Source organism: Amia ocellicauda, chromosome 7, assembly GCF_036373705.1.
Source record: "Amia ocellicauda isolate fAmiCal2 chromosome 7, fAmiCal2.hap1, whole genome shotgun sequence".
Lineage (NCBI taxonomy): Eukaryota > Metazoa > Chordata > Actinopteri > Amiiformes > Amiidae > Amia > Amia ocellicauda.
Genome location: NC_089856.1, coordinates 37264037 through 37284159, shown reverse-complemented (window position 1 = coordinate 37284159; position 20123 = coordinate 37264037). Strand labels below are relative to the sequence as shown.

The 20123-nt window shown below is 37.9% G+C and overlaps 3 protein-coding genes across 3 annotated transcripts; all 3 read left to right on the top strand.

The window, feature by feature from the left end:
- LOC136754118 (extracellular calcium-sensing receptor-like) lies at nt 1–3492 on the top strand. Its single transcript, XM_066710449.1, has 6 exons — nt 1–62; nt 165–459; nt 733–1530; nt 1770–1997; nt 2199–2322; nt 2579–3492. Exons 1-6 carry the CDS (start codon nt 16–18, stop codon nt 3490–3492), a joined length of 2406 nt encoding a protein of 801 aa, XP_066566546.1. The 5' UTR covers nt 1–15.
- Nucleotides 3493–9138: 5646 nt separating this feature from the next.
- LOC136754117 (extracellular calcium-sensing receptor-like) lies at nt 9139–12380 on the top strand. The gene is made up of 5 exons (XM_066710448.1): nt 9139–9414; nt 9672–10469; nt 10710–10937; nt 11115–11238; nt 11467–12380. The coding sequence occupies exons 1-5, from the start codon at nt 9154–9156 to the stop codon at nt 12378–12380; spliced, it is 2325 nt and encodes a 774-aa protein (XP_066566545.1). The 5' UTR covers nt 9139–9153.
- Nucleotides 12381–14675: 2295 nt separating this feature from the next.
- Nucleotides 14676–19054, top strand: LOC136754116 (extracellular calcium-sensing receptor-like). The gene is made up of 5 exons (XM_066710447.1): nt 14676–14951; nt 15237–16025; nt 16307–16534; nt 17581–17704; nt 18141–19054. Exons 1-5 carry the CDS (start codon nt 14691–14693, stop codon nt 19052–19054), a joined length of 2316 nt encoding a protein of 771 aa, XP_066566544.1. The 5' UTR covers nt 14676–14690.
- Nucleotides 19055–20123: the final 1069 nt, after the last annotated feature.

The window sequence follows — 20123 nt, the reverse complement described above, 5'->3', positions numbered from 1 at the left end:
AACAATATTGATGCCATGAAGCACACCTACAGTCATGTCCCTGGTCCTGTACAATGTACAAGGTTAGTAAAAATAAATTACTGTATTTTTCCATTGTTTGAGAGTATATTGTTGGCATACAAATATAAATATATGTATTTTTACCAAATGTTACTGTTTCATAGTTTAGATTTAAGGGAGCTTCGTTTTGCCCGGACTATGATTTTTGCCATCGAAGAAATTAACAACAGCTCAGAGATTCTTCCAGGTGTTACTCTGGGTTACAGCATCTATGACTCTTGTGCTGCAATACCATTGGCTTTGAAAGCTGCATTTGACCTGGTGAATGGCCAGGAACCAGAGTTCTCCTCCAATACGTCTTGCACCAAACCATCCTTTGTCCCAGCCATTGTGGGTGAGTCTGGGTCCACACCTTCAATAGCCATTTCAAGGATTGTTGGACCCTTCAGAATTCCAATGGTAAGCTTTGGTTGTATTTTGTTTCTAGGATGTACAGTATCTTGATTGATTCCTGCAGTGAGCTTGATTTGTAAAATCCACAAAGGCAGGACTAACAATTTTGATTAATTACAAAAGGTGCACTTAACACAAAGAAACTTGTTTTCATATGACACTGTTATCACAGAAAGGAGTCTGTTTTTCATGAGATTCTGGAATTTAATATTTATTTTGTTAACATTTGCATTATTATTAAAATAATTGTAACAAATTGTGTAAATTTTAAAATTACAGGTAAGTCATTATGCCACTTGCGCTTGTCTGAGTAACAGACGTGAGTACCCAACATTTTACAGAACATTGCCCAGTGATTATTATCAGGCTACAGCTCTGGCAAAACTGGTCAGATACTTTGGGTGGACGTGGATTGGATTGATAAGAAGCGACAATGATTATGGAAACTTTGGGATGGCAACATTCTTGGAGACAGCCCAGGCAGACGGCATCTGCATTGAGTACTCTGTGTCATTTTATAGAACCAACCCAAGGGAGAAGATTCTCAAAGTTGTGGATGTCATAAAGAAATCAACAGCAAAGGTTATTGTAGCTTTTATAGCAACAGGAGATATGGTTATCCTGCTTCGAGAATTATCCAGTCAGGACATTCCTGCACTTCAGTGGATTGGCACTGAATGCTGGGTTACTGATCCACAATTTCTTCAGTACAGCTTTTTAAATGGAGTAATAGGATTTGGTATCCCAAAATCTGTTATTCCAGGGTTGAAAGAATTTCTGGTTAATCTCACCCCAGCTGAGATCTCGGTGAATCCCCTCTTGACAGAGTTCTGGGAGGATGCATTCAATTGTAGCTTTCCAGGAAACACAGTCTCTTCAAAAAAGAAAGCCTGTAAGGGGACAGAGAACTTGCATGATCTGCAAAACCCTTATACAGATACCTCCCAGCTAAGGGTTTCCAATATGGTATACAAGGCTGTCTATGCTGTAGCTCATTCTATTCACAATCTGTTATGTAACAACTCCAAAGCCCCCTTAAATCACTGTGATAGAATTATGCAAATTGAACCATGGCAGGTAAGAAACTATAAAACATTTATTTTGATATACATATTTGTATTTGTTTTATTTTTATTCTACATATTTACAAGAAATGTTGACAAAAATGCATACATTACTAAACATCAGAAACATTTGTAAGTCAGGGTATTTTTTTGATTCCTAAAGATTAGTTTCCTTGACCAGATTTCACTACCAGAACTACAAATAGTTCATGACACCAGACATCTAACCTGTTGTTCGACTTCAATTGGTAGGTACTGGAGCAGCTGAACACTGTGAACTTCACAACCAGGAGAGGTGACTGGGTATACTTCGATGCAAATGGGGATCCAGTAGCCATTTATGAACTGGTGAACTGGCAGCTCAATGGAGAAGGAAAATCTGAGTTTGTAACAGTGGGCTTCTATGATGCGTCGGCACCAGAGGGGCAGACATTCAGGATGAAGGGAAAAAACATCACCTGGACAGGAGGCCAGAGTAAGGTGAGGTATTACTCCTGCAAAGTCATATTTCTCAGATATGAAATTAAACTTTGATATGATATTCCCTACTTTACTACATTTATCCGATCTTCAACTTGATTAAATCACATAAATACAGTACTGGACAGTAGAGGGGTTTCCAATAAACAATTCTGAAGCAGTCATTTTAATTGAAAAGTTACCTTTCTCATTCTTTTGCAGATTCCTCAATCAGTGTGCAGTGAGAGCTGTCCCCCAGGCACTCGTAAGGCTGTTCAGAAGGGAAGGCCAGTCTGCTGCTTTGACTGCGTATCATGTGCTGAAGGAGAGATCAGCAACACTACAGGTTTGAAAAAGGCATTTTCTATAATAGTTATATGTAAGATATTTCCACCATAGGGAATGGTTTTAACAAAATGGTATATAAAAACGTTTTCACTGGATAATTTATAGCAAGTGATTTTCTTTGTGCAAATTTAAGATACAGAAAATGTGTCATATTTCAACTTCAGGGTGTAATAATATTATCTATCTATCTATCTATCTATCTATCTATCTATCTATCTATATATATATATATATATTTTTTTTTTTTTTTCTAGATTCAATGGATTGCATTACATGTCCTCTAGAATACTGGCCAAATGCTCAGAAGGATGAATGCATCCCAAAGCTAATTGAATTCTTGTCATTCAAAGAAGTCCTGGGAATCATTTTAATTGTATTTTCAGTAAGTGGAGCATGTGTAAGTGTTGCTGTTGGTTTGGTGTTCTTTACCTTCAGAAATACACCCATAGTAAGAGCCAATAACTCTGAGCTCAGTTTCCTCTTGCTCTTCTCATTAACTCTGTGTTTCCTTTGCTCACTTACTTTCATTGGCCAGCCCTCTGAGTGGTCCTGTATGTTGCGCCACACAGCATTTGGCATCACATTTGTCCTGTGCATCTCTTGTGTTCTGGGGAAAACAATAGTGGTGTTAATGGCCTTCAGGGCTACACTGCCAGGCAATAATATTATGAAATGGTTTGGGCCCACACAGCAGAGGTTCAGTGTTTTTGCTTTTACATTCATTCAGGTTTTAATTTGCACCCTGTGGCTAATTCTATCCCCCCCTTTTCCAAATCAAAATATGAAATACTATAAAGACAGAATCATTCTGGAGTGTGACCTGGGATCTGCAGGTGCATTCTGGGCTGTGTTAGGGTATATTGGATTCCTCTCTGCCATGTGCTTTGTGCTGGCTTTCCTGGCTCGTAAACTGCCTGATAACTTCAATGAAGCCAAATTCATCACATTCAGCATGCTCATATTCTGTGCAGTCTGGATCACCTTTATCCCAGCTTATATCAGCTCTCCTGGCAAGTTCACAGTAGCTGTAGAAATATTTGCTATTTTAGCCTCAAGTTTTGGTCTGATACTTTGTATTTTTGCTCCCAAGTGTTACATTATATTACTGAAGCCACAGAAGAATACAAAGAAACACATGATGGGTAAAATTCCCTCCAGATCTCTTTGAAATATTTTCTGGAAACAGATCTGTATCATCATTAGATATATTTTTAAAAGTATTTTCTTCAAGATTTTCCTATTCTATTTAAATTGGCATTTTAAAGTTGTTAAATGTGTAGCATTATGTTGGGTGTATTTTGATAAGAGCATTTTAGCTCTGAGCTGAAGCACTGATCTAAAGAAGACCTCTCCCCCCCAAAGTTATCAGATTTCCTTAACTCATCAGCTGGGAACTGGTTTACATCAAAGTGACAGTCTTGGGTGGATGGCACCGAGAATAGGCCAAATAGTTTGGAATCCTGCTGTGAGATGTCTGGGGAAGGGGGCCTGTAGGTAATAAAAACTTTGAAATGGACGAGAGTCGAAATCCAGACACAGAGCTACGAACCCGGGCCAACCGGCATTTCCAAAAGATGGCATGGATTGACATTAGTCATAAATCAAGCCCCCCTCCAATAGGACACTGGGGGCTGAAACCGAAATCCAATCTCACAAACTCAAGAACCAATCACCTATTGATCTGACAGGCGTATAAAGGACAGCGCACGGTCTCTCTCTCTCTCTCTCTCTCTCTCTCTCTCTCTCTCTCACCTGAACCAGTAACTCGCTGCCACAGCTCAACCTGTAGCTCTGTTGCCCGAACCGGAACCAGAAACCAACTAAGTCTTTGCCGGCAACAGAAGAGTTAAACTGGGAGAAGGAGATTGAGCCGTACGAAGAATTATTTTAAAGGACTTTATTAAATAAAGAACTTTACAGACTGCGCTGCCCGCCTGTGCCCACCTGATCAGTGGAGTTTTACAGCTGGACAATTGACTAAGTCGACTGTATACGAAAGTGTCAGTCATTTAATAGCTATTTGAGTCTTAAGAAACTCAACCCTTGGAACCAAACAGGGCCCTGCTTTCCTGAAAGACTTTGTCTTCAAATAAGTACGGTGAGAGACCCTGCTTGCCAAGAAGATTTTGTGCACAACTTTGGAGCCTTCAAACCAGTGGAAAATCTGTTTGGAAAAGACTCTGTTTCGCGAAACCCCAACTTCCAGGTGCATCGACTGAGTGGAAGTTCTTGGACAAAGCCGAACCGGACTGCCTTTGTTCCAAACCACACGGACCTCGCGCCGTGTGCTGTTATCTGAGCCCGAAGACAGAGAGGCCTCTCTGCGACGAAGTTCAGATAAGTTTAACAGTTTGGAGTTCATGATTCATGACATTTGAGAAATCAATTAGAAATGTTAATCTGTGATTCATAACTCTAGAATGTGTAATATCATTTAGTTTTCTTAAATATAAATATGTGTTGCATTAAACTGTTTTGTTGATAATTTTAGAAATAAAATCTGTCAACGCAGAGAAATATCTTCTCATTCCTGTTTAACTGTTTAGTCTGAAATTGACACAAGTTAATAGACACCAGATTATAGGTGGCCCTGCCTATCCTTAATCATTGAATAATAATCAGTTAAGGGAAATTGTGGTAACAAGTAATGATAGGATCTTTCTCGGCACCTAAACGTGAATGAGACTGATATATATATAACGAGAAGTTACCTGACATAAATACTAACCTGCGTAGTTATTTAATGTCTGACTAACAATACTAATGAGAGTCTCACCTTCGTCTTACTAACCGGTATTGTAGTCAATGTGTTTATAACCTTTTTTGTTTAACGATTTGTGTGTTATCATATGCGATCCCATGGTCTTTGATTTGGTCACGGAAGTGATTTGTCTTTGATTTGTTGATCTAGAGTTGAATTTTAATTAGTTTTTCCCTTTTGTATAATTAGTGTAGTGCTACATTTAGTCTTTGTTTTTGAATAAATTTGACAATTTATATCTTTGGAATTGGTGTCTGCGTCCAATTATTACAGAAATTGAGTTCTACAAGATTCCAGGATTCGTGATAAGGTGATACTATAAATTCACTTCTTTAATTGAAATTAATAAGTGTACCTTACGCTACAAATGTGTTTCAGAGACATTACTGTACTTGTAAAATGCCAGTTTCTTATGTGATATACTAAATATACCAGACCTGTTTGAAAATAACAACAAGATAGACTGATTTGTATTGTTTTGACTGATTTTGGGGTTTTAATCATAAACTCAGTAAAGTGGTCATTGTCTTACACAAACATGAGAAAATCAAGATAATTCTTTCAATCGTGAAATTGTTTATTAATTAAATTATTCCACACAATGAAATTCAGTACTCTTGCCAACCTTATGCATCATAGTGTGAATCCCTGTTTTTTTAGTTGGAAGTCATTCCATGATGCCATGCTGTCATGGTCCCCTAGCACCCCCCCTCTGTCCCCACTAGGGGCCGCCATTTCCCTGCCTTCTCCCTGCTCACGTCACTCAATTAACATTCCAGTCACCCATGTGCACTCCTGTTCTATCTCTCTGTTCCTATTCGCCCTGCACCTCCAAAGCCTGGTTCCTGTTTCCCTTTATAATCCCCTCACTTCCCTCAGTCGGGGCGAAGTCTTGCCACTCCTAACCTTGTTCCGCCGAGCCCTTGTTCCGCCGAGCCCTTGTTCCGCCGAGCCCTTGTTCCGCCGAGCATCGCCCGTGACCACGACCACGTCTCTGCTTAGCCTCCATTGTCCTGATCCGCCGGTACCCAACCCACGTCTGTCTGAACATCCTGCGATCCAGCACTGCACTTGGATCCCCTGTTCCCGAGCCCCTGAGGGAAACGTGACACATGCCTTGGGGGAGCTTTGTGGCTGGCTGCTGAAGGTACTAATGCATCTAGTCAACCATGGAGACAAACCTTCAATACATGATCTATATTTTATTTATTTATTTTTAATTTCTCCTGTCATTGAAACATAATTGTAACCTTCAAGATAGTTGCATGTTTTCAACCACCTACCAGTACTATTGCTCAGATTAATCATAAACAAATATAAACCATAAATACAATTATAAACAAATCTTTATTCAAATAATGTAGTTCACAAATTGACCATCAAGGCACTGTTCTCAAATTTAAATATTAGAAAAGGGGGATTTTGGAAGGTTGGTAAAGCTCACTGAAACTGTGATATTTATAATGAAGCAAAATTTTAGCAGTAAAAACTATCTTGGTTCCCCGGAGCTAGTGCAAAGCCATGCTGCTATTTACAGAGATACACATACTAGCAGCATTGGAGTCGGTGCTGGTTAGCCTGCTAGTCCCAGCTTCAATATGGCTCAGAGATGAATTCAGTGTGATCTGAATTTATTTGTGGAAAGTAAGGAGAAATACTGCAAATGTCATTGTCTGGGGCGGAGTGAGAGTTTAGGCACAAGGGGGGGCCTTGCCTGGTCACTCTCAATATTCTGATGTGGGACAGTGCCCTGTCTGAATGCCAAATATATTATATTTGCACCATTGTTGCAGTAAGATTGTGTAACCCATGTATGAATTTAAGCTTTGTGTATTGCTCCGGAGAGGACAGGTGCAGTAGTTCTGTGTAACTGATTTTTAGAAAAACATTTTCATCCAAGGCCATAGAGAGAACATAAGACAAAGGAGAAGTGTGTGATAAAGTTTGGGGTTCCTCATTGATGTCATCTAGTTGCCCAGCAACCAAAGGGAGTTGTATGTGATAGTATGTTCTGTAGAAGAACTTTAGATGTGTCTTGTCAACTGACCATCTCTGGAGTGCTTCGTTGTAGCTGAATAAACTATTTTGGTATTATAACAGTTAAATTGAGTCCTGAGTATTCCTTGTCCACCTGTTTATTGAAAGAGTAAAATTTCTCCCTATCAATTCAAACTTAAGTTAACAGTGCTGATAGTCTCTCCTGGGACATTGAAGTCTTAGGTAGTTTTTTGTGTGTCAATTTTAGTTTCAAAAACAACCTTTCTGCACTCGCCACAGTAACTGGTATAGTTAAAAAGAGTTTCAGTGCCACTGCAACATCCAAAACACTAGTGTTGTTTCAAAAATAAAAGCTCAGAGATATAATTGTACCACCAGCTATCTGCTGTATTTCGTCTTTCAATGTGGTTCTGACTGAAAGTAACTGTGTAGGAAACTCTGTTGATAAATCCTCTTTGTACTATGCTGCAAGGGACTCAGCTGATTTACACAGTGAAATTAAATCGCAGAACGCTTCATATCTGATCATTTAGTCTCGTTCACTGGCAAAACTGAAAAATGTGAAGTGAAAACAATGTCTATTAATAGGTTGGTCTTCGAAAGGGGCTATGAATTAACAAATTGTTAATTGTTAAAAAAAAAAAAACCACAACATTCAAAACCAATTACGATTGGTAGATTATCCCCCCCACCCCCCCAATTAGGGGTCGCACCCCTCGCCCCTCCCCAGCAACACTAGTGGCCATTGTATATCTAGGGCTGTTCCTTCTTGCTTTAACCTCAAACATGCGATCTGTGTGATATGGCACATTCAGTTTGGTACAATAAAGTCTGGCATGCAAGTACAGTTACTTGCAGAGAGAAGTCAGCAATACATTAAAAGAATATCCATGAATGCATCAATAAGACTGTTAGAATCTGCAAGAAAACAGATTGAAACCACAAAAGAGAGGCTGGTGGAGTAATAGAGTACACGGAACCTATCATTAAAATCAATTAAACATTTATTTTGAATTCTGAAGTTCTTCAACATTAATGTGTTATAACATTCTGTGGTTTTAGATATATGGTTAATATACTGTCACTCGTTGGGTAGGAACTAAGGAGATCAGGACTCCTGTGACTTCTAATGGTGATAGAAATATGGTATATTAATTATGGAGATGTAATACAATGTAAAATCATAGGACTCTGTCAGTGAATGCACTTCATGAACAATTCCTGCAGTTTCATTTCCACTTTGTGTACACACACTGCACAACTGTATAGCTTAAAGATCCAAAGGGTTTTCTCATTTCTAGAGCTTGAACCGCATAGCACACTAAAGTCTGTCACCTATGTTGATATATAATCACATGCTTCAATTCAACCGAAGAATTGCCAACAAAAAGCATTACATTGTTCAATAAAAATTAGACTTCATTGCAAGTTAAATGTTCAATTGCCAAGACGTGTTGTGAAGCTTTAAAAAGGGATTCATTCATGAACTGAGAAAACAACACATTCATACTTCATGTGCCACAGAGGGGTAGTTTCCCTTGAGAGGAGCTGAATCAATCATGCCACTTTTTTAATTCACTATTTTTCTTTTGCATGCACTGCCCACACTGTACACCCTCCCTTGAGGCTCCAAATGCTACACTACATAAGCAGAAGAGATATTGTTATCCTGATATTCTGTGATGTTGCTTTTAGTGGTGTTCATGGTGCTATGTCTGACCCAAGCAGAGACTACATGCAGACTACAGGGAACTCATGGTTTGAAACAGTTTTCAAAAGATGGAGACTTTGTTATTGGGGCGATCATTTCAATCCACAATGAAATAGATGCTGTAAAGCACACCTACAGACTCAGACCTGATCCGGTACAATGTAAAAGGTTAGTAAAGAAATACACTACTTTTGTGTATTGTTTAATGCATCCTTGTAGGCAACAGCTTTTAGAAAGCTTGTATAACATCACAGAAAAATAAATGTTAAGATTTAATTAATTTGTATGTCTCTCACACTCCCTTTACCTTAATATTTAAATTTAGTTTAGATTTGAGGGAGCTTCGATTTTCTCGGACGATGATCTTTGCCATTGACGAAATAAACAACAGTTCAGAGATTCTTCCTGGTGTTACACTGGGCTACAGCATCTATGACTCTTGTGCTGCAATTCCAATGGCTTTGAGAGCTGCATTTGACCTATTGAATGGACAGGAAGCAGAATTCTCCTCCAATACATCTTGCACCAAACCATCCTTTGTCCCAGCCATTGTGGGCGAGTCTGGATCTACTCCTACAATAGCCATTTCAAGGGTTGTTGGACCCTTTAAAATCCCACTGGTGAGCTTTAAATATATCAAGTTCATGTTACTTTATATGTTTACACTTTGTTTTGTTTTAATCTCACAATTATATAACTCATGATGTTAATGCTAATTTATCTGTGCATAAGTAATTATAAAGCACTGCAAATTGTTTTGGTTGTATTCCATCCTATGAATAGTCATCTAGTCACAGACTTGTCAAATGTCAAATTCTAACACTGGATTCTTTATATTTTCTCATATTATATTTTTTGGTTTCATTAAAACAAATAGGTGAGTCACTTTGCCACTTGCACTTGTTTAAGTAACAGACGTGAGTACCCAACATTTTTCAGAACATTGCCCAGTGATTTTTATCAGGCCACAGCTCTGGCACAGCTGGTCAAATACTTTGGATGGACGTGGATTGGAGCAATAAGAAGCGACAATGATTATGGAAACTTTGGGATGGCAACATTCTTGGAGACAGCCCAGGCAGACGGCATCTGCATTGAGTACTCTGTGGCATTTTATAGAACCAATCCAAGGGAGAAGATTCTCAAAGTTGTGGATGTCATAAAGAAATCAACAGCAAAGGTTATTGTAGCTTTCCTAGCACCAGGGGATTTGCTTGTCCTGCTTCGAGAATTATCCAGTCAGGACATTCCTGCACTTCAGTGGATTGGCACTGAGTCCTGGGTAACTGGTCCACAATTTCTTCAGTACAGCTTCTTAAGTGGAGCAATCGGATTTGGTATCCCAAAATCTGTTATTCCAGGGTTGAAAGAGTTTCTGGTGAATATTGATCAAGCACAGATTTCTAGCAGTCCTCTCTTGACAGAGTTCTGGGAGGATGCATTCAATTGTAGCTTTCCAGGAAACACAGTCTCTTCAAAAAAGAAAGCCTGTAAGGGGACTGAGAATTTACATGATCTGCAAAGTGTTTATACAGACACATCTCAGCTAAGGATCTCCAATATGGTATACAAGGCTGTCTATGCTGTAGCTCATTCTATTCACAATCTGTTATGTAACAACTCCAAAGCCCCCTTAAATCACTGTGATAGAATTATGCAAATTGAACCATGGCAGGTAAGAAACTATAAAACATTTATTTTGATATTCATATTTGTATTTGTTTTATTTTCATTCTACATATTTACAAGAAATGTTGACAAAAAATGCATACATTACTAAACATCAGAAACATTTGTAAATCAGGGTATTGTTTTGATTCCTAAAGATTAGTTTCCTTGACCAGATTTCACTACCAGAACTACAAATAGTTCATGACACCAGACATCTAACCTGTTGTTTGACTTCAATTGGTAGGTACTGGAGCAGCTGAACACTGTGAACTTCACAACCAGGAGAGGTGACTGGGTATACTTCGATGCAAATGGGGATCCAGTAGCCATTTATGAACTGGTGAACTGGCAGCTCAATGGAGAAGGAAAATCTGAGTTTGTAACAGTGGGCTTCTATGATGCGTCGGCACCAGAGGGGCAGACATTCAGGATGAAGGGAAAAAACATCACCTGGACAGGAGGCCAGAGTAAGGTGAGGTATTACTCCTGCAAAGTCATTATTTCAGGAAATGAAACATTTCCAGGAATTATACAATACAATACAATACAATGTCAGTGATATGCATTTTAGCATATGGGTTTCCGAGAAATCACTTGCAAAGCAGTCTAAAAAACACATTTAATTGTTACCTTTTTCATTCTTTTGCAGATTCCTCAATCAGTGTGCAGTGAGAGCTGTCCCCCAGGCACTCGTAAGGCTGTTCAGAAGGGAAGGCCTGTCTGCTGCTTTGACTGCGTACCATGTGGTGAAGGAGAGATCAGCAACACTACAGGTTTTAAAAGTATTTCAATTGCCCATGATTCTGGAAAGCTGTTAAATTCCTTCTGTAGTTTCCAGAACCCCACTAATATTGCACGTTAAACTTCAAATCCTTCAAGATATATATAAATCAAAACAAACAAGCAAGCAAGTGCAAAATTATGGTACAGAAATTATATTTCATATTCAGCTTCAAAGTGTAATAATATTATCAATAAGTATTCTTGTTGTTTTTTTCTAGATTCCTCGGATTGCATTACATGTCCTCTAAAATACTGGCCAAATGCTCAGAAAGATGAATGCATCCCAAAGTCAATTGAATTCTTGTCATTCAAAGAAGTCCTGGGAATCATTTTAGTTGTTTTTTCAGTAAGTGGAGCGTGTGTAAGTGTTGCTGTCGGTTTGGTGTTCTTTACCTTCAGAAATACACCCATAGTAAGAGCCAATAACTCTGAGCTCAGTTTCCTCTTGCTCTTCTCATTAACTCTGTGTTTCCTTTGCTCACTTACTTTCATTGGCCAGCCCTCTGAGTGGTCCTGTATGTTGCGCCACACAGCATTTGGCATCACATTTGTCCTGTGCATCTCTTGTGTTCTGGGGAAAACAATAGTGGTGTTAATGGCCTTCAGGGCTACACTGCCAGGCAATAATATTATGAAATGGTTTGGGCCCACACAGCAGAGGTTCAGTGTTTTTACTTTCACATTAATTCAGGCTTTAATTTGCACCCTGTGGCTAATTCTATCCCCCCCTTTTCCAAATCAAAATATGAAATACTATAAAGACAGAATCATTCTGGAGTGTGACCTGGGATCTGCAGGTGCATTCTGGGCTGTGTTAGGGTATATTGGATTCCTCTCTGCCATGTGCTTTGTGTTGGCTTTTCTGGCTCGTAAACTGCCCGATAACTTCAATGAAGCCAAATTCATCACATTCAGCATGCTCATATTCTGTGCAGTCTGGATCACCTTCATCCCAGCTTATATCAGCTCTCCTGGCAAGTTCACAGTAGCTGTGGAGATATTTGCTATTTTAGCCTCAAGTTTTGCTCTGATACTTTGTATTTTTGCTCCCAAGTGTTACATTATATTACTGAAGCCACAGAAGAATACAAAGAAACACATGATGGGGAAAATGCCCTCCAAATTTCTGTGACTTATTTTCTGGAAACAGGTGTGTATCATAATTAAATTAATTATTTATTTGAAAAAAAAAATCTTCAAAATGATCACCATCTTCAACTCTGACCATCTGTTTTTTGAAGGCATTAAATTGACCTGCTTCATAAGATATATGATCTTCCTAATCTAATAAGTGTTTTATTTTAAAAATTGATAAATGTGTTTCAGAGACATTAATATATTGGAAAAAATGCAGTTTCTTATGTGATATATTAAATAACAATATAGCAGGCCTGTGGAAAGTTTGACAATAACAACAATCTAGGCTGTTTATTTTATTTTGACTGCTTTTTGAGTTTTAATCATAAGCACAGTAGAGTGGTCATTGTTTTACACAAACATGCAATACGATTCCAGAAATATATCTAATGTACTGCCTTCAATTAAATACATCTAGAGGATGATACAGTAGGTCATGTTTTCATTTTAAAAGCATTGTTTTTCAGGTGTGCATGTACAGTACCATATCTTTTTACTAGATGAGAATGAATCTAATTAGAAAATAATTTGCATGCCTTTCAACCGTCTTATAGCAAAAATAGAAGAAACAAAACATAAAAGATATGCTGTATTTCACCTCAAGGGATTATTTGAAACAGAATGTTTTGAATGAGAAAATCAAGATAATGTGTTCAATTGTGAACTTGTTTATTCAATACATTTTTCCACATGATGGCATCCAGAGCTCATGCCACCCCGATGCACCACAGTGTGAATCGCAGTTTGTCAGTCAATGATGCCATGCCTTGGGGGAGCTTAGTGGCTGGCTTCTGAAGGTACTAATGCATTGTGTCAACCACAGATACCTTCAATACATGATTATTATTTATACCTGATTAATATTATTTTTTATTGCAACCTTCAATGATACAATCACTCAGGCAGTTACATCTCCAAGATGGTTAAAAAGTCAGTATGATCTCAGTTTATTTGTAGAAAGTGAGCACAACACTGTATATTTCTGGCTGTTCCTTTATCCTCCAGAACTCAAACATGCTTTGTGTGATATGGCACATTCAGTTTGGTACAATAAACACTGTCATGCATGTAGAGTTACTTGCAGAGAGAAGTGAGAAATACATTAAAGGAATGACCATGAATGCATCAATACGACTGTTAGAATCTGCAATAAAACAGTATGCAGCAGTGAAAGAGAGGCTGGTGGAGTAATAGAGTACAAGGAACCTATTCTGTCATTTAAAGACTTTTCAAATCGTAATTCATTTCTCTGTCTTAGATTAAAAGCATTAAAAAACATTTAATTTGAATTCTGAAATCCATCAACAATGAATGTGTTATAACATTCTGTGGCTGGATGGTTTATACATTCTTTCACTTGTTGGATTGGAGCTAAAACGATGCCTTGAATCTGCACTGAATGCAATGCTTTGCTGTTTCAGCTCGGGAATCCTGTGACTGGTCCTGGTGATGGAAATATGCTTTATTAATAATGGATTTAATACAATATAAAATCAGAAGACTCTATCTATGAATACTCTTTATGAATGATTCATGCAGTTTTATTTGCACATACACACAATGCACAACTGTATAGCTTAAAGATTAAATGAGTTAATCACTCATTGCTGATATACTATCACATGCTTTGAGCTAAGACTTTGCCTTCATTGCAAATTAAATGTTCAATTGTTGTGCATGGTACTGTCAATTATCACAGTGTCACAGCCTTTAAAGGGGATTTATTCATGACTTGAGAAAACAACACATTCATATCCCGTGTGTCACAGAGGGGTAGTTTCCCTGGAGAAATACTAAATCACTTTTGGACCCACCCTTTTTCTTTAGCATGCACTACCCACACTGTACACCCCCACTTCAAGCTCCAGATCCTACACTACAAAAGCTGAAGAGAAATTATTATTCCAATATTCTGTGATGTTGCTTTTAGTGGTGTTCTTGGTGCTATGTCTGACCCATGCAGAGTCTACATGCAGTCTACAGGGAACTCATGGTTTAAAGCAGTTTTCAAAAGATGGAGACTTTGTTATTGGGGCGATCATTTCAATCCACAATGAAATAGATGCTGTAAAGCACACCTACAGACTCAGACCTGATCCGGTACAATGTAAAAGGTTAGTAAAGAAATACACTACTTTTGTGTATTGTTTAATGCATCCTTGTAGGCAACAGCTTTTAGGAAGCTTGTATAACATCACAGAAAAATAAATGTTAAGATTTAATTAATTTGTATGTCTCTCCCACTCCCTTTACCTTAATATTTAAATTTAGTTTAGATTTGAGGGAGCTTCGATTTTCTCGGACGATGATCTTTGCCATTGACGAAATAAACAACAGTTCAGAGATTCTTCCTGGTGTTACACTGGGCTACAGCATCTATGACTCTTGTGCTGCAATACCAATGGCTTTGAGAGCTGCATTTGACCTATTGAATGGACAGGAAGCAGAATTCTCCTCCAATACATCTTGCACCAAACCATCCTTTGTCCCAGCCATTGTGGGCGAGTCTGGATCTACTCCTACAATAGCCATTTCAAGGGTTGTTGGACCCTTTAAAATCCCACTGGTGAGCTTTAAATATATCAAGTTCATGTTACTTTATATGTTTACACTTTGTTTTGTTTTAATCTCACAATAATACAAGTAATTATATCAATTCTAATGTATTCTCTTTGTGTCATTAATTATAAAGTGCTGACAATTGTTTTGATTGCATTGCAATTTATAAATAGTCACCAAGCAGTGGTAATGTGTGTAACTAGTCACAGACTTGCTAAATGTCAGATTCTAACACTGAGGAATCGGCCTGCTTTCGTCTTGATATCATTTTTGTTTTCTTTACAAAACATAGGTTAGTCACTTTGCCACTTGCGCTTGTTTGAGTAACAGACGTGAGTACCCAACTTTTTTCAGAACATTGCCCAGTGATTTTTATCAGGCCAGAGCTCTGGCACAACTGGTCAAATACTTTGGGTGGACGTGGATTGGAGCAATAAGAAGCGACAATGATTATGGAAACTTTGGGATGGCAACATTCTTGGAGGCAGCCCAGGCTGAGGGCATCTGCATTGAGTACTCTGTGGCATTTTATAGAACCAACCCAAGGGAGAAAATTCTCAAAGTTGTGGATGTCATAAAGAAATCAACAGCAAAGGTTATTGTAACTTTTCTAGCAACAGGGGATATGCATGTTCTGCTTCGAGAATTATCCAGTCAGGATATTCCTGTATTTCAGTGGATTGGCACAGAGTCCTGGCTGACTGCTCCAGAGGTACTCCGTTACAGCCAATTAAGCGGAGCAATCGGATTTGCTATACCAAAATCCATTATTTCCGGGTTGAAAGAGTTTCTGGTGAATATTGATCAAGCACAGATTTCTAGCAGTCCTCTCTTGACAGAGTTTTGGGAGGATGCATTCAATTGTAGCTTTCCAGGAAACACAGTCTCTTCAAATAAGAAAGCCTGTAAGGGGACTGAGAATTTACATGATCTGCAAAACCCTTATACAGATACCTCCCAGCTAAGGATCTCCAATATGGTATACAAGGCTGTCTATGCTGTAGCTCATTCTATTCACAATCTGTTATGCAAATACTCCAATAATCACTGCGATAAAAATATACAAATTGACCCATGGCAGGTAATACATTGTACATTTTGCTGATATTTTACTTGTTTTCATAATGAGATAATATATATATATATATAAAAAATGATTTTTCTGAAAATGTTACTTCAACTTACCTGTTTAATTTAATGCTATGCATGTACATTAATGTACACATATGCAGTATATATTAACACTATGAACTGTCAAGATTTTTTTTTTATAACGTAATGTAAGTATTTATCAATATTTCAACTATTGCAAACAGTTAATGACACCAGCTACCTAACCAGCTGTTTGACGTCATATGACAGGTACGGCAGCAGCTGAGCACTGTGAACTTCACAACCAGGAGAGGTGACCGGGTATACTTCGATGCAAATGGGGATCCAGTAGCCATTTATGAACTGGTGAACTGGCAGCTCAATGGAGAAGGAAAATCTGAGTTTGTAACAGTGGGCTTCTATGATGCGTCAGCACCAGAGGGGCAGACATTCAGGATGAAGGGAAAAAACATCACCTGGACAGGAGGCCAGAGTAAGGTGAGGTATTACTCCTGCAAAGTCATTTGTCCAGGATAGAAAATGAAACTTTGACAAGGTATTTTTTTGATTGTACAAAAACTATACAATCTTTAACATATCGCTGATATGCATTTTGTCATAGGTGTATCTGCAAAATTATTAGTAAGAAGTCACTCTTCTTATACAGGATATAGAAATGGACATGATACCATATTAATTGGTTACATTTGGTGCTGTGTATGGTTAATGAACACATCCCAACACACATAAGACAATCCAGACAGTATTACTGGGGTTTCCGAAAGGCTGCATTCTGCATCATCTGTGCCCAAAGGAAAATGATCCAGGCGCATCTAAGACCCAATAAACCTGAACTATAAACACTAGCTACCATTAACTGTCTACCATGTATAAAGTTATGCAGAATTCAAAGTTGATTTCATCATTTGAGAAATCTGCAGTTAAAACAAATGTGTACTTCCCTACTATGGCGAGTGGTACTTTACTTTTATTCTGTGCATTATTTAATTTGTATGAATGTGTGGTTAATCATTTGTATTGTGCTGTGCTAATTATTCAGTTTCATGTTATAGTGCAGTTAGTATTTTTTTAAATCTGATATCTGATACAAATATCTGGACCGCCCCTGACAGCATATAATCAAAGTTAGCCAGTGTGGAATTAGGCATTGGCACTTAGCATTACATTTTAATAACATTTTGCTTCGCAAGATACATGAACATTTCTCCTTGCAAAAAGGTGAAAAATAGCAAAGTTTGCGAAATTGTATAATGCATATATATTTAGTTATATGGTATGATTTTTTATTGTCATAAAAAAACATGTAAAATATGGTTTTCCAATGTTAAAGCAGCTCATCAATGTATGCTTTATTATATGGTTTGAACATATTTAATCTTCAGTGCAAATTTAACAGTTTACCATAAAAGGTTAAATGTTTGCAGACGTTCACAGAAATGATACAGTCAAATGTATTGAAATTTTGAAATTTAACCCCCCCTACCCCCCCTTCAAAATGAGTGTGATAGTTTTGCATTCTCCAGATTCCTCAATCAGTGTGCAGTGAGAGCTGTCCCCCAGGCACTCGTAAGGCTGTTCAGAATGGAAGGCCTGTCTGCTGTTTCGATTGTGTACCATGTGCTGAAGGAGAGATCAGCAACACTACAGGTATGTAAATACTATGTTAATATATACAGTACATGTGTGTGTATTTTTTTTTATATATATTTAGGTGTATGCACCTGAGTATGGATAAGCCATAAGTGGATAAATTGCATTAAAAATAATTAATAATTACATATTGCAATAAAAAAATATGTGTTGAAATTCAAAGGTCCAAGCTGGTTTTGCATATTGTTGTTTGCAAGCCCCCAATAAAAATCTGAAACTCAAGCTTAAAGAACAGGTTAATACAACACACTGATCATTGGTATTTTTCTTACCCGAAGACAGTATTATATTCAGTAGATCTTGTTTTTAAATTCAGCTATATTTCATTGGGTAACATATAGTAAATCAGTGACATTAAGATAAGATAAGCTACAATGAGACAATAAGCTGAAGCCAGTCATATAGATATAATTAAACCTTTTTTTTTTTCTAGATTCCACGGATTGCATTACATGTCCTCTAAAATACTGGCCAAATGCTCAGAAAGATGAATGCATCCCAAAGCCAATTGAATTCTTGTCATTCAAAGAAGTCCTGGGAATCATTTTAGTTGTTTTTTCAGTAAGTGGAGTGTGTGTAAGTGTTGCTGTCAGTTTGGTGTTCTTTACCTTCAGAAATACACCCATAGTAAGAGCCAATAACTCTGAGCTCAGTTTCCTCTTGCTCTTCTCATTAACTCTGTGTTTCCTTTGCTCACTTACTTTCATTGGCCAGCCCTCTGAGTGGTCCTGTATGTTGCGCCACACAGCATTTGGCATCACATTTGTCCTGTGCATCTCTTGTGTTCTGGGGAAAACAATAGTGGTGTTAATGGCCTTCAGGGCTACACTGCCAGGCAATAATATTATGAAATGGTTTGGGCCCACACAGCAGAGGTTAAGTGTTTTTGTTTTCACATTCATTCAGGCTTTAATTTGCACCCTGTGGCTGCTTCTATCCCCCCCATTTCCAAATCAAAATATGAAATACTACAAAGACAGAATCATTCTGGAGTGTGACCTGGGATCTGCAGGTGCATTCTGGGCTGTGTTAGGGTATATTGGATTCCTCTCTGCCATGTGCTTTGTGCTGGCTTTCCTGGCTCGTAATCTGCCTGATAATTTCAATGAAGCCAAATTCATCACATTCAGCATGCTCATATTCTGTGCAGTCTGGATCACCTTTATCCCAGCTTATATCAGCTCTCCTGGCAAGTTCACAGTAGCCGTGGAGATATTTGCTATTTTAGCCTCAAGTTTTGGTCTGATCCTTTGCATTTTTGCTCCTAAGTGTTACATTATATTACTGAAGCCAGAGAAGAATACAAAGAAACACATGATGGGTAAAATGCCCTCCAAATCTCTTTGACACTTCTCCTAAAACAATCATCACCATTTGGACTTCTGACTCTTGTATGCATCCACTGGTAACAATTAACAGACCACTGTGTATTCAATCAATTGTCTCTGCAATGAAAATATACATTGTTTTTTTCTAAAAGCACAAAACTGTCAGTTTGAAATGCATTATTCAATCAAGTCAGCAGATGGCAGAGTTAAACTGGATACAATTTTGCTCCCTTGTATGCTGGTGAACATAAAATCCACTGTTACTTGTCACACACACTCACACACGCACAATCACAGATTTTAAAGGGCACTCTCATTCTTCTAGTTGAGAACTTTCAATGAATGCGCAAAGCCTTTTCAAATACATGCAAATTATACATTTTCTGTCCTGTATATTACGTGTGGTCCTCTACTCTGATGTGTGAAATAATTAAAACATTATTGTTGTGAGGGTGGATATTATGAGTCCTTGCAGTTATTTCGTCTGAAAAATAAATAATAAAGTTATTTAGATGATGATAAAACAAGACTTTAAAAACTTTTTCTTTCATTTATTTTTTGTAAGGAGGAGTTTCTGTAGCATTAAAGTCTGTTAATGTGGTTTTCAAATGTATTTACTTGGTAATTATTACCCTTCATTTAGACTTCAATGAATACTAATGTTGCTCTCTCTCTGCTTCCTTATGCCGCCCTGTGATTTAAGTGTTCTTGCTTCAGTATCAAATGGAATGCATGGATATGTTTGTGCCTTGCCTCCAGTGTGCCTGGTTGGAAAGATACATTATATAATATGAGATCCCCTGAGATCCTCTTCAGGGTCCTTGTTTTACATTAGATCAAAGAACATTTCACAACATGTTATTAAAATACACAAGTCATGAGGCAAATGAAGGCCTTCTATGCTCAGAGTGTCTGTTCCTGAAGTGTGTGAGACACTAACAACCCAGCAGAGGGCAGCCTCCACCAGTGTATATACAGGAAATCCTGTGCTCTTTCTTTTATGTGTTTTCAAATTATTGTAGATATAGAAAAATGACATGCTTTAGCCTACTTATTATATATATATATATATATATATATATATATAT